We start from the raw sequence: 13,755 nt of genomic DNA, 5'->3' as shown, positions 1-13,755 counted from the left end.
GGCGCAGACGTACAACAGGGGAGGGGGGAGGGGAAGAATGGGAGCGAGCGAGCGACAGAGAGAGAGAGAGAGAGAGAGAGAGAGAGAGAGAGAGAGAGAGAGAGAGAGGACGACGTCTGGGCGGATTTGGCGCCGGTGGCGTCTTTGGCAGTCCAACACACAACAAGCTGCTTATTAGCGAGCGAGCGAGCTCCCAAACGGATTTATGCGCACGGAAGCAGGTGAGTTTGCCGCTTTTATTTTCATTCCGTCATCTTTCTCGCGCCTTCCCATACCCCCCCCCCCCCCCCCCACTCGAGCAGGTGAGGCTACAGGTCCTCCCTCTCCTCCGGGGCGACAAAGCAGATAAACGCACGCCTTCTGATGCTAAGCGCACATTTGTGGACGGGGGGGGGTTCAGCGGTGGCGTTGGTACGGGTTGTATGATTACAATTCCATTTTTCTAATGGTCCTCATCTTCCAGCGCACGTGTGCGTCTGTCATACATGCGTGTGTTGTGTGCGTGCACGAGGAGACACAAATCCCTCACGCGCACACGCATGCACTTGTTTACGTGCCTCGACCATAAAATGCAAGAAATAAAAGCCGGAATGACAGCGTGCGTGCGCACAGACAGACAGAAAGGAGCGCGGTGGGGGGATGGGGGGACGTCTCAGCCATTTTCTCTGGCCAAATGATGCAAATTTAGAATGGAAATTTGAATGTGATTCTGGCCTTGAGTATGCGCACATGCGTGCGCGCGTGCGAGACAAGGAGGCTGCTTGTTGGGAATTTGGCGCTTCACTTGTTTTGTTCAATGAGAAATTCACCCTCCCATCCCCCAAAGCCACTTCCCGCCCATTTAGCGGGCACTTGTCCACCCGGCCCGACCGTCGTCGATTCTTTTTTTTTTTGGGGGGGGGTTGTGTACGTGTGTTTGTGGGTTGGGGGGTCGCGATTAATATTATTGTTTGCGTCATCAGACTTGGACTTTGATGGCGCCCAAATCGCTCGAGTAGCCGGAGCGCGATGACGGCGGCGGGCCAACGTGGCATATTTGTGGCTGGCCAATTTGGGGTGCTGGCATAAGAAAGCAAGCAATTTGGAGCGGGGCGGTCAAATCGCCTCCGAATTTTTCGCACATCCCAAATGACGCCTGCCTGCCTTTGAGAGCGCGCGCGCATCGCTTGCGCAATGATTCAAACGTGCTCGACTGCATGGCGGAAATTGGCGAAAGCCACTTGAACGTATGCAGGAAGCGCAACGCCAGTTGAGTCCAAAGCGTTCCTTTCCATGGGTTGTCCTCCCTCCGCAAGGAAGCCGGCCGGTGCGCGGCGCGGCAAGCGTGCGCTCCGATGGCGGCGTTTTGCTCGTATCTCGAGACCAGAAAGCCCCTCGTGAATCAGGGTGCCCGCCAAGGCGTTTTCTGTGTGTTGAAGAGAAACGAGGACTTTCAGTTAGGGGGCAAGCATTTTTTTTTAAATTCGGGTGGGTTCCTTGGCAACCTTGCGTCGATGAGAATGTTTGGCTGAAATGAAGGCAGCGCCTCGTGCCACGCAAAGGCATCCCCGGTCGGTCGGTCGGTGGTCGACCCCCCGCCATGTTAGAAGTTTGCTGCGGCCCCAAAATGGAGGAGAGGACACAGTGTGTGTGTGTGTGTGTGTGTGATGGGTGAGGGAAGGGGGGCTTATTAGAAATGCAAATTCGTTTTTTTTTTCTCTTCAGTGGGACTGGAGCACCTGCTGTCTCCAGCATGCCCCTCCTCCTTTTTCCCCACTCCCCCCAAAACTGTCACATGAGGAGGAAGCAAGGAAGGAGGAAAGAAAGGAGGTTGTTGTAAACATGTCAGCCGCCCAAAAAATTCATACAGCTTTTTGGAGCTAGCAAACAGCCTCTGCTAGCTTTGTGCTAACATAGGGGGGAAGAAACTTCTATGGCACGTGCACAGGCTAACTTTTAGCATTGATGCAGCCGGGGGCGGCGGCGGCGGCGGTGTTACTCCAAACACACAAATGGTGCTGCAGCGTTTGCAGACAGACAATATAGTGAGCAAAATGCTTTCATCATTGAATTTCATTCCGTGTTCGGTGGAGGTACGCGTGCTAAAGGTGCCCGATGTATTGGCAGCAAAAGCTGGCTGGCCTACCTCGCCTCCAAAAGATGCTCTGGCATTCACGCGGGTCTGCCAACGTTCACCTCGCAGGTGGCTTGCTCGCCCTGCGCGAAGAAAAAAAATATATAAGTGAAACCGGTTGCGGCAATCTCCTCAAGTTCAAGAGCATTTTTCATCGGCGGCCGCGCGGCTTTGCATTCGTACGATCCCGGCTGGGGGGGGGCACAAACGCTCCGACCGGCAAGGCTCATTTGATTTGATGGACAATCCATACGAGGGCACGTTAACGACAAACAAAGGAGCAAGTTGCACGCTCCGACGAGGAAGAGATGCTTGTTTTTGGGGGCAGCCTTTTGCTCCTTTTCCCCCGGGCTTGGCATGCGCACGCCGCCGGGCCCGCCCCAACCAAAAAAAAGGGGGTCACGCGCACGGAGAAAGGCAGAGAAAGGACACTCTGTGTCCGTCAAGGGAGCCCGGAGACCATGAAGGGGCCTCTGTTCGGCCAAACGCGCACCCGAGTCGCTTTGCGATTCCTAATTAGTCATCCATCGCCCGACGTCACTTTGTAACGTACACGCTGGCCAAGCTTCCCTTTTTGGGTTGCCGTTCTTAGGGTGGCAGGTGGCAGTATCCGCACGCCGTGGTGTGTTGCCTTCAGGTGCGTGCGTGCGTGCGTGCGCGCGCGTCTTGTTGTTGTTGTTGTTGGATTTGCAACTTGAATGGCAAGTGCGAGTGCGGACCTACTCAGCTCATGGACATCTTGGAGGCTTAAGCCGCTTTAGGCTGCAAGGCGCTCCAGGAGAAAGGTCAGAGGTCAAGGTGCTGGCCGCTCAAGGCGCACCTCGGGAGAAACGACAGGATGTTTGTCAGAGAGGGCCTGGAACAAGGCTCTCCACGTTGGAGGTTTTGAGCACGCAACTTGTTGAAGGGTGACATTTGTTTGAAGGCTTGCAATTTGCCGTGTGACATCAAACTGGCTCGACTGCAGCGGCGCACCCCGAGGCAAAAAAGCAGCAGCGGAGCTTGCCGCGTTTCCAAAATCAAAGGTGATTCCGAGCCGGGATGCCCAACGTGGACCCAAAGCACAACCTTGTCCGAGCCATCGCTCACACTCAGCAATGGCTGAATTATTCTCTGTGCTAACGTTAGCCGGGGCGAACGGCGGCGTGGCCAGAGAGGAAGTCAATCCCCTTTCCGTTGGCGGATTAGTTTGGCGCGTAATCCGCTCCACGGCGACGGGACGACACGTTACGCCCGGCCGCACGTTCGTGTCAACAATTGGCGATAAAAAGCACACGGGTTAGCATCATCTGCCGCTTGAACAAAGCTTAGCTGCGGCGGCGGCGGCTGCGCAAATCCCAAACAGATTGACGACATGCACACAAATGGCTCAATCTGTCAATTTTGTCAAGCCTCCCTCCCTCTGAGCCATTTTGACTCAGCCATATTATCCAATTTGGCAGCAGGCACGTTTATGAAAGTGACCAAAGTTTCAATCGACGCCCAAACCAAACTGCGAGCCTTCGTGCGTGCGCGCGCGCGCTAGCCGACGCTCGCTGCGCTGAAATATGACCGAGATGTCATGTGGGCCGCCATATAGGCCGCTTCTCCGAACGGGATCCTTCCCTTCCTGGCCTAGCACACATGTTGAAAATGGCTGAATGAAGAGTGAGCGAGCGAGCGAGCGAGCGAGCAGCTACTGGGCTTCTGCCGTCAATGTGGCAGCGATGACTCATTGGTGCTAAGTCTTTGCCACCTTGTCCTCCACAGGAGTAGTAGAGGATGCTGAGTATCTTGCCTCCACGCCGCCACCCTTGCTTTCCATGAGCTGAGTGCGCCACCCAACGGGAGGAACCAATCACTCGCCAACACCAGAAAGAGGAGGCTTGAAGGAAGGCAGGGAGGAAGGAAGGAAGGAAGGAAGGAAGGAAGGCAGGGTGGAAGGCAGGAAGCCAGGGAGGAACACACTTTTTTGGGGGCTGCACTTTATTTCCACCTTGGGAAATGGCAGCAACAGAAGCCAGCACGGCACCCGCGGTCCAAGAAGATGCAAAGACTCCGGAAAGCAAGCAGGCAGAGGCCGAACAACCCAGCCACAACTCAGAGAGTGTCCAGAGTCAAGCGCTAGACAAAGACAAAGGCAGCGAGGTCAACAGCGGGGTCAACCTGACCAAAGAGACAGTCGACAACGACGCCTCGGTCGAAGCGGGGGCGAGCGCCGACGACGAAGAAGAAGCCGCAGCGAGCGGCGGCGAGGCGCCCGCCCCCCGCGGCTGCGAGAACCACGAGCACAAGACCTCCCTCCTGGACTCTTTCCTGAACAAGAGCGGCCTGGGTAAAGTGATGTCGGGACGGAAAAAGAAAGAGGCCAGCGCCACCTCGGAGGAGGCCAACGCGGGAGCCGGCTCAGAGGAGGCCGACGCGGGAGCCGGCTCGGAGGAGCCAGAGAAAGCCGGCGAGCTGCCGCTATCTGAGGGGGGAGCAGAAGGAGGCAGCCAGGGCGAGGGAACACTGGAAAATGAGAAAACACTGGAAAATGGAGAGAAGGAGCACGAGAAGAAGTGCAAAGAGTCCAAGTCTTCCGTTCGAGATCTGATCAGGAAGCCGGTGGCCAAGATCTTCTCCCATCGGAGCACAGAAAAGAAGGAGGGCAACGACAGCGCAGAATCTCCCAAACAAGTCCAGGCGCGCTCAAAGTCCCTGGACCGCCTGGAGGATCCCCAAGCACTTCACGCAGACGACTCGGCCGTCGTCGTCGCCGCCGCAGCCGAAGGGGCAGCGGAAGCGGATCACAAAGCCTCCACCAAGCACATGAAGCGTTGGCACTCCTTCAAGAAGCTCATGGCCCAGAAAGCACACAAGCGCAGCGCCGAAGACGGCGGCGAACGAGAAGGAGGCGGAGACTCCTCCACATTGGACTCCAAGGAGTCGGGCCAGAAGAGGTGGAAGCTCAAGCGCTCCTGGACATTCCAGGGCCTCAAGAGGGACACGTCCATGGTGGGCATCAGCGGCAAGACCAAGAGCTCCGACAAGCCGGAGGAGGCGCCGGACGCCGAGCCCGCCGCCGAGCCCGCCGCCGAGCTCGTCGCCGAGCCCGCCGCCGAGCCCGCCGCCCAGCCTGCCGCCGAGCCCGCCGCCGAGCCCGCTGCCAACCAGGCCCAGGCCCGGGCCGACCGGGAGAAGGCGGAGGCCAGTGAAGACGACAAGGTGAGCGGCGGAGCCAGCGTTACGCAGCACGCCAACGAGATCTGGACCTCCTTCAAGAAGCGCGTCATCCCCAAGTCCAGGCGCGCAAACACCGAGTGCCAACCCGGCGGGGACGAGGACGCCGCCACCACCGCCGCCGCTTCTGCAGGTCAGACACTCAAACCTTTTTAAGACTTGGAGCTTTAGCTCCACCCCCCTTTCTAAATAGTCAACAGCTCAGCTGAGAGAAGGTTGTTTGTTCAAGTGTTGGGAAGCCTTTCTTGTGATTTCTGTCCATGTCCTTTCTCATGCTGAACTTGTAGAACATTGGCAGAATAGACGATAGACTAGATGAACAATTCAAGATACGAGCAGCCTTCGGGAACTTGATCTGATCCTTAATGTGATTTGGGGCTTCAGGCGAGGCCGACGGCGCGGCGGACGACGGAAAAGACGGCAAGTCTGCCAAGGCCAAGCGCTCCCACTTTGGCCGGGCCGTCTCCCTCAAGAACTTCATCCTGCGCAAAGGCAAGTCCACCAGCGTGGACATGGGCGACGGCGCCAAGGAGGAGGACGAGGAGGAGGCCGCCACCGGCACGGCGGCCAGCGCCGCCGCCGACACCAGCGCTGGCACCGCCGACAGCGCCGCCGCGGAGGAGGACGGCAAAGGAAACGGTCAAGCAGACGGCAAGGGAGAAAAGCACCCTCCCGCCGACAAGGGCGTCCAGAGACAGGAAGCCGAGCCCGAGGCGCAGAAGACGCCCGGCCGCGCCCCCGTCACCAACGGCCAAAACGGCTGCGAGAACGGAACCGCCGAGGACGAGGCGCACAATCATCGAGAGGGTGACGAGAAGAACGGCAGCCCCGTCAAGAAGAGCAAGGAGATGGCCGCGGCCAAGGAGGAGACCAACGCCAAGGTCATCAACACGGCGGCGCCACCTGTGAACAGCGGTGAGTTACTGCACCATAGCAAGCAGCTGAGGGGGGAGGAGGAGGAGGAGGAGGAGGAGGAGGAGGAGGACCGAGAAGACCAGGAGGTGAGCAAGAGGGAGCTGCGCCATGTGGCCGTGGCCATCGTCCGCAGCGTGATGTCGGCCGCCGCTGACCAATTAGAGCGCGGCGAGCTGTGCCGCGGCGGCGCGCTCCACGCCAGACCCACCTGCTAACGAGCTAGCGAGTGAGCGCCAGGTAGCTTAGCACGCAAAAATGATTTCCAAAACGGCCGGCACGAGCCAAAAGGCTCCGTTTTGACGGCCGAGCACAGACCCAAAGACGTCCAAATGAAACCTTGACCGTAGCTGTGCGACAAGCGGTTGCCATCTCTGTCCCCCGAAATAGGAATGCACAAAAAATCCTCCGTGCAATTGATGAATAATCTTCCAATGTTGACGGGGAAAGACCTCAGCCCTTGGGAGGTTGAAGGCTAGTAGACTCGCTTAGCTTAGCACAGACAGCTAGCACGACGGGAAGACGCGAGGCTGGCGTAGCGCCTCGGTTAGCGTAGTCTTTGGCCATTGAACGCAGCACGTTAGCTTTAACAGCGCGACAAAGAACATTTTGCTTGGGCAACTATCACGTTCAAACGTGCCACTAGTCTTTCTGGCGCTTGGGTCGAAACGGGCGTCCGCAGCCAAGTTGGAAAGCAAGAGCTGCCCCTGGCCATTGTTTTGGTTCAACTGACGACGGACAAAGGGAGGGAGGGAGGGACGGGAGACAAGGGGCCGTTGTCCATTGGCTGACGACCACGGCGCCAACATGATGTTTGTTGTTCTGCTAAAAATCATCTCTTGCTTTTGACTGTCTTCTGTTATCATTCAGCAGACAAAAAGGCGGGAAGCGCGTGAGGCCACGGAGAGGATTAGAACTTGCCGGGATTCGCTGAGCAAGGAGGTCTGAGCACCCCCCCCCAGCTCCATTTACCGCCACCCAAAGCCCCCCCCCCCCCCCTCCTTAAAGGAGTAATCACGTGTTAGCAGGTCGCCGTGGAGACAAAGAGCGAGCGGCTGGGAGAGGTCACGTAGATGAGAAAGCGGTCAAAAGAAGAGAAACTCAGAAAGCAATAAGCCCCCACCCCGATTCCCTTTTCTTTGCTTGTCTGTTCCATTTTATATCGTCTACAAGAGAATTGCAATGGTAGAAAAAAAATGCATTCCAGAGCCCCCCCCCCCCGTTTTCTATTGACAAGCGTTACGCTTTGTAGTCCCTCGCCCTTCCCTTTGTCCATCCAAGTCTCGTAGATTGGACTCCAGTACATAGACTTCCCCCCCAAACCCCCACTGCAACATCTCCTGCTGTGTGTTTAGACTGTTTTGTCGTGAACACGATGATGTGAAAACAAAAAAGGGAAAAAAAACAAGCTGATTTGATTTTCTGTCTTATTTTGTAAAAGCGCATCCTGTCACTGGTTGTTCCTCCGCAGTCATTGACACGCACGATGATGTTGGTCATGTTTTCTTGCTCCACTGTCTGCTAGCAAAAAAAAAAAAAAAAAAAAAAAAAAGAAAGGGAAAAATGACGACGACAACAAAAACCCCGAATAGTCCAATAAAGAGAAAAGTCTTACAAGTCAAGCGTGGCGTGTGCCGAGTGCTGTTCTTTGGGGGGGCGGTTGGCCACCGTGCCATTGGGTGCTCATTAATCCACGTATGGATAAGCTCATCCGTTTACGTAACCGTGGCAGCCAGCGACGCTCGCTCGCTCACTCGCTCACGCCTTTCTTTGTGTCAGAGAGGAAAGCCAAGACACGGATGGAAGGTTCAGGCCTTCGGTGACGGCCCTAACCCCACCAAGCACAAAGAAGGCAAGGCAAGGCAAGGCAAGGCAAGGCAGTGGTGCAATGGTGGGCCAGGAGCCACCATTTGCAAATGCCTTGCAACATTGGGAGAATCCAGGACAAGATGGGCGCGCAAAAGAACCCCCGTCCCGCGTGAGCCCCAACTCACACTGAGGTCACGCACGCGACTGACTCACCGCCACCCACTGCAGACGTCAGCGAGGGCTTCGGCGTGCGTTCGCGTGGTCCTCGTTCTCCGTTGAGCAGCCACTGTGGAACGTCAATGGCAGAAATGAGGACAAAAATGTCATCGTCACGCTGGCTCGGCATCTCACCTCGGCGTCCGGGCTGCTGCTCCTCCTCCTCAGCGACCTGCTGGGTCGGAAGATCTCCTTCCCAAAGAAGCGTGGAGCCGTGAACTAAGCCGACACAAAGTCATGATGCACCGGCGCTTGACGCAAAGTATGTCAGGACTTTTTAATGGTGTACAAAAAAGCAGCTTTCCTAAAACGTAACGTTGGCTTTTGGAACATGCCGGAGGACGTTCTTTGTACCGCTCGCCCGTCGGTCCATTGCACAAAAGTGCCAAGAAAAGAAATCACCAGCGCTTGCCAAGAGAAATGGCTCCCACCAGTCCAAACGCTGTGTCGTGTGGTGCGATGCAGTGCGGTGCCGTGGCGACAGCCAACACGAGGTGGACACCATATACGTAATGACACGCAAATGTGAGAGAGCCACAATGGACGTTGGAAAAACGCCCATCGAGCAGCCGCACCGAGCCCAGCCCAGCCCAGCCCAGCCCAGCCGAGCGAGCGAGCGCTTGTCCCACGGAGGCCAGAAAGTGGTCTCCCCCGCAGCGTCCCTTGCCCTCACTCCATCTTGGACATCTCCAACTGGGTGCTCTTGCTTTCCTGCCGCACACAAGCACAAGTCGGACGTCAACCTTCCTGACATTTTGCTCGGGACGTTTCTGCAAATCATCAACGTTCCTGATCCTTTGCTAACTCCAGCATCCTCCCACAACTTGCTCTCGTTCCAGACGCACTTTATGGAAGAGCCCCAATTTACGCAGAAAGGCCAACACTTGTGCGTTTTTCGCACTCACCTCGTCCGAGTCGAGCAGGGGCGGCAGGGCGCTGTTAAGGAGGGAAGGAGGGAAGGAAGGAAGGAAGGAAGGAAGGAAGGAAGGAAGGAAGGAAGGAAGGAGGGAAGGCAAAACGTGAGGCGTGCGCGTCGTGGTGCGTCTCTCAAAACGTCGCACACACTTACGCGTCAGCCATGGATGAGGGGATGTTCTCCTCCACCCATTTCAGATCTTCATCCTGCATGTGCAAAAGGCAGCCCGTGAGGCCCCACAAAACATTTTCAAACTAACCACTGCAATGGATAGCATAAAAAAAAAAAAAGCAAGTTTCAAAAGCTGGAGCTAAGGCGCCGCCGGCCGGCCGGCCGGCCGGCCCGTCGGCCATCTTACGGTGCCGCTGCAGGAAGTTTGAGTGTGAAGGTGGAAAAACAGCTAGGACAATGGCATTGCGTAGCATTTGATTGAAGGCTGTTTGAGAGCAAAGGGCCAACCAAGCTAGGGATGGCCAAGCGAGGGGGGGCCGGCACAGCGGGCAAACATTGACTTGACTCACCACCACTTTGTTGGCTCTGGCCGCACCGTTGCTGTCGCTCTTCACGCCTCTCATCTTCATGCCCTCTGCGCAGGCGCAGAAACCAACATAGTCGCTTTACATCTCGTGCTCTCTTTTTCGCAAGACCAAAGAAAAGCGCTCTGACCAAAAGCTTCGTTCACCATGAGCTCCTCCTCCTCGTCGTCTTCCTCGTCATCCACCAGAGGGCGGAATGCGTACCTGCAACACACGCGTGCAGAGATCAGCGTCAGTCAGCCCTCACCTCATCTCATCTGGCCTCACCTCTGGTTGTTGGCCGACGGTCGCCACAGGAACATGATGACCAAGAGGATGGCGGAGAACAGGAAGCGCCAGAAAGCGTCATCGATCCAAAGCTCACGCCAGTCCTACGCAGGCAGGCAGGAAGGCAAGCGTGATTGCTTTGTCACGGGCGCACATCCGCTCGAGAGCGTGCTGCACTTACAGACACACATTTGGCCATCTTGAAGGTCTTTGTGGTCCAAACGATGAAAATGACTGATGCTGCAAATCGCAAAGACAAACGCTGAAAGCACAGCCGCGTCCGTCCGACGCACGCCTTCAAAGTACACGACACACAAAACTGCGCTCTCCATACACACACACACACACACACTTACTCACGATGACATTTGTGCACACAATTTTCTCCCCAGCACAAAACACAGACTTGCAAAAAATGACCCAATAACATCCAGACACGTACGCACGCACGCACGCACGCACGCACGCACACACCCAACTGCAGTGCACACATGATTTACCAATGATGGCAAAGATGAGCGTGTTGGTGAAGTGTCGGTAGAGCGAAAGCTTGACCGTGTTGCGGCGGAGTCGGAGCAGCTTGGTGGTCTGGGCCAGACTCGCAAAGATGTGCCGACAGGCGGTCAAGGCAAAGGCCGACCGACGAGAGTACGACTGGGCCGCCGCGCTATTTCTTTGACTCCATTTGTCGGTCGACGCGCTTTTTCCGATCAAATCCGAGCGGCCTCGGAGGCGGCAAAGGATATCCACCAGATGACGCAGGAGTCGGTGAAGGCCAGCACCACGTCGCACAGAAGAATGCTACCGGCGTTGTCGCCCCGATCCTGAAGGGAGACGCCAGAGTTAGGAGGCGACAGCTCGGCCACGGCCAAGCGGCCCTCCCTGCGTGGCTGGCTTACGGCGTTGACTCGTAGGATGCCCTCCGCCGCCGAGAAGGTCAGGTAGAGCAGAGCGACGGCCGCCACGCGGTGAAGCGAGGCGCCCAGCCTGGGCCTGACGGACACAGCGCAGCGCAGCGCAGCGCAGCGGGTGAGCCAGGTCGCCGTCGGGACCAGCTCGCTCGCGCTCGCTTGCTTGCTTGCTCGCGCTCGCTTGCTTGCTCACTTGACAATGCCGTATCCCAGGCTGGCGATGATGACCAAGACGCGGGCCAGCGTCCGCTTGACGGCCGACAGGACCTCGGCCAACACTGCTGCCCCGCGCACTGAAAGGTTTAGGAGGCGTTTGTCAGAAGACGAGCGGGTTTCCGGGCCTCGGCGGTGCCGCCCTTACCGGGCAAGCCGTCGTATCGGATGCTCTGGAACTCGCCGTAGTAAACGGCTTTCTCCAGCATTCCCAGGAAGATGACGCCTCCGATCCAGAACTGGATCCTCAGCAGGTCCCTCCAGTAGCACGCCGACAGGACCAGCCACAAGAGCGCCAGCAGCACGTACAGCACGCACATCAGCATGTAGAACTGACGGGAGGGAGGGAGGGAGGGAGGAGAACTGCAGCGCACAAGAAGCACATCCGGTGGCTTGTGCAAACAGCCAGAGCGGATCGAGGCGGACAAATTCCCACAGCGGCGCCGATCTTACCAGCAAGAGCGGCCATTCCGACGCCGACATGTAGTCGTGAGGTCCTCGCATGCTCACTTGAACTGTGGACAAACGCACAACTCATTCTTTCCGTTTGCCAGTCAGAGGGCCGCCCCGCCCCGCCAGCCTCGCCCAGCCCTGCCCCGCCAGTCCCGCCCCACTGACTTTGAGCATTGTTGCGGAGCGGCCACATTAAGGTGAAACAAGCCTGTACTGACGCTGCAAGCTCCAGGGGGTCGGGGCGGGAGCCAGGTTCCGTTCTTTGATCTCCTGGATGCTGAGCAGGAACATGTACGGGGCGTCCGCCCAGCTCTGGGCCACTGCGTCAAAGTGAGGGTGTGCGGCGGCGGCGGCAGCAGCCTGGCAACATCCAAATCGCCACCACGTGAGCTCACAAGGTGCCTGCTATCAGATCATATCGGGGTGGCTTGAGGATGAGGGAAAACATCAAGCGGACCTGTGCGCGACCACCGTCTGCTGCAGAAGTCGCCGCCTTCGTGGCGTTCCCGTCCGCTTCTCCGGCGGCCGGCTGGAGGGCAGCGACAAGGAACGGGAAGTGCAAATCAGCCAAGTAGGTCACGGCAAGAAATGGCGATAAGGCGGCAGGACGGACAGGGAGGCAGGACATTTGGCGCAATCAAACACACAATGACAACATTCTCACCTTTGTTTTGGGAAGCTCCGCCGCCTCTCGGCGCCTCCTGCCCGGGGACTTGTCTGTCATCGGCTGAAAATGTTGAGCGTCCGTCAGAGGCGGGCTACGGCCACGATCGCTCCATGGCAGAAAGTTACAACCTTATCGTGTGATTACAACTTTGACCTTTAAAGCTTGCAGGCTTTTTAAGAAACCGGCGTGCCCGAGGAAGAACGACCTCCAGCAGATTTGGGCGTCATTGGACTAAAAATGAGCTTACAGACCAGACCCACGATGGCTGTCACGTGGAGCTGTGGTGTGCTCCTTGACTTTTTCTTTTCTCACCTGCAATTCACTCAGTGGAGTTTTCACGTCAAAGGCCTCCAGACCAAACTGGAAGGGCAAAAAAGACATCACTTAGACCAAACGCTCGTACACGCTCGTGCACACTTTGCCAGTCTCACTATGTTGGGGTCCACGCGTTGCTGGCAGGAGATGAGCGGGTACTGATGGAAGACATAGAAATCACTTCTTCCTCCCGGATTCACCTCGGGGAACCTGAAGAACCTTTCAGCTCTCGCCGTCTGGACCACCGGGACACGTCACTCCAGCGCGCACACGACCCAAACATGCAACGTGAACGCGTCTTACGTCCAAGCCGAAGACTTCATCGTAGCAGTGAGAGCTCCTCAGGTACCACGACACGTTCAAGTGCACAGGGGAAGAAGATGCGTCGCAGCGCCACTCCGCCACTGGCACGCACGCACGCACAAACACACCAAATGTCAAATCATATGGACCGACCATGTTGCGACGTGAAGTGAGTGCGCGCGCGCGCGCGAGCGGGCGCACGCACATTTGAGATGGATGACACTGTTGTTGAAAAGAGTTTTAGAATAAACGAAGAGGTTGTGCTTCCTCAAAGTGTCCTGGTGGGCAAAAACATGGAAGGAAAGAAAGTTGAACTTGACGTAAAGCGAGCGTCAAAACATGCTCAATGTCCATCGCAGCGAATGCGTCGGCGTCGGCTTCGTCATAGACGTCAACAGCAAACTTACGCTGTCAACGTTCACGATCCATTTTCCCGGTTCCGACACCACGCAACTCGGTCGCTGGAAGACGGACAGCAGCAGCAGAAGGAGCGTTCTGCTCCGCAGCGCCGACCGGGTCCGCTCAGGACTTGCCGTGGTCGCCATCACAGCAGCGAGCTCGAAAAGTCGTTCCGAATGCTTCAAGTTGGAGCCCGCCACTTCCTGCTTCCGTAAACGTCAGCAAACATTAAATCTTGATTTAAGAACTTCAAACATCCGTATAACGCTACCACTAATGAATCTACATTGAATCTAATATACTACAAAGAGCACACAAATACAAAGTTTGGATGACTTTTACATTTGTGCCCAATAGGCCAATGCAGTGTTGTTGTAGTTGAGCATTGCAGCCGCGAGAGGGCGAGCGACAAGAGTCGGAACGTCACAGCTGTATGCGTGCGTGCGTGCGCGCGCGCGCGCGCCCTGTTGTTTTCTCGGGTTGGACCGGCAGGCAGGATCCTGACGGTACGGCATGTGCGCTAG

General features: G+C 56.8%; 2 protein-coding genes across 7 annotated transcripts; one reads left to right on the top strand and one right to left on the bottom strand.

The window, feature by feature from the left end:
• On the top strand, window positions 1-7,848 carry si:ch211-137a8.4 (uncharacterized protein DDB_G0286299). Of its 2 annotated transcripts, none has more exons than XM_049725998.2 (4): window positions 1-221; window positions 3,863-5,447; window positions 5,699-6,229; window positions 7,100-7,848. In XM_049725998.2, the coding sequence occupies exons 2-4, from the start codon at window positions 4,097-4,099 to the stop codon at window positions 7,120-7,122; spliced, it is 1,905 nt and encodes a 634-aa protein (XP_049581955.1). In that variant the 5' UTR covers window positions 1-221; window positions 3,863-4,096; the 3' UTR covers window positions 7,123-7,848. The 2 variants fall into 2 exon arrangements, with proteins under 2 accessions (XP_049581955.1, XP_049581954.1); XM_049725997.2 differs by having other exon boundaries at window positions 3-221; window positions 7,097-7,848.
• Window positions 7,849-8,514: 666 nt separating this feature from the next.
• On the bottom strand, window positions 8,515-13,641 carry zgc:162698 (Transmembrane protein 87A-like). 5 transcript variants are annotated; one of them, XM_049726007.2, is made up of 21 exons: window positions 13,240-13,626; window positions 13,038-13,110; window positions 12,833-12,933; window positions 12,646-12,765; window positions 12,527-12,574; window positions 12,212-12,274; window positions 12,005-12,076; window positions 11,766-11,907; window positions 11,548-11,609; window positions 11,243-11,426; window positions 11,075-11,174; window positions 10,870-10,963; window positions 10,717-10,794; window positions 10,471-10,579; window positions 10,152-10,210; window positions 9,971-10,074; window positions 9,834-9,907; window positions 9,689-9,753; window positions 9,321-9,373; window positions 9,157-9,187; window positions 8,758-8,962 (listed from the first exon to the last, which is right to left on the bottom strand). In XM_049726007.2, the coding sequence occupies exons 1-21, from the start codon at window positions 13,375-13,377 to the stop codon at window positions 8,921-8,923; spliced, it is 1,812 nt and encodes a 603-aa protein (XP_049581964.1). In that variant the 5' UTR covers window positions 13,378-13,626; the 3' UTR covers window positions 8,758-8,920. The 5 variants fall into 5 exon arrangements, 4 of the variants coding, with proteins under 4 accessions (XP_068507428.1, XP_068507429.1, XP_068507430.1 ...); XM_068651327.1 differs by lacking the exon at window positions 9,157-9,187 and having other exon boundaries at window positions 8,515-8,962; window positions 13,240-13,639; XM_068651328.1 differs by lacking the exon at window positions 9,157-9,187 and having other exon boundaries at window positions 8,515-8,962; window positions 11,766-11,904; window positions 13,240-13,639.
• Window positions 13,642-13,755: the final 114 nt, after the last annotated feature.

Source organism: Syngnathus scovelli, chromosome 7, assembly GCF_024217435.2.
Source record: "Syngnathus scovelli strain Florida chromosome 7, RoL_Ssco_1.2, whole genome shotgun sequence".
NCBI classification, from domain to species: Eukaryota; Metazoa; Chordata; class Actinopteri; order Syngnathiformes; family Syngnathidae; genus Syngnathus; species Syngnathus scovelli.
Note: the sequence above shows the minus strand (reverse complement) of the source record. Positions and strands in the feature narration are given on the sequence as shown.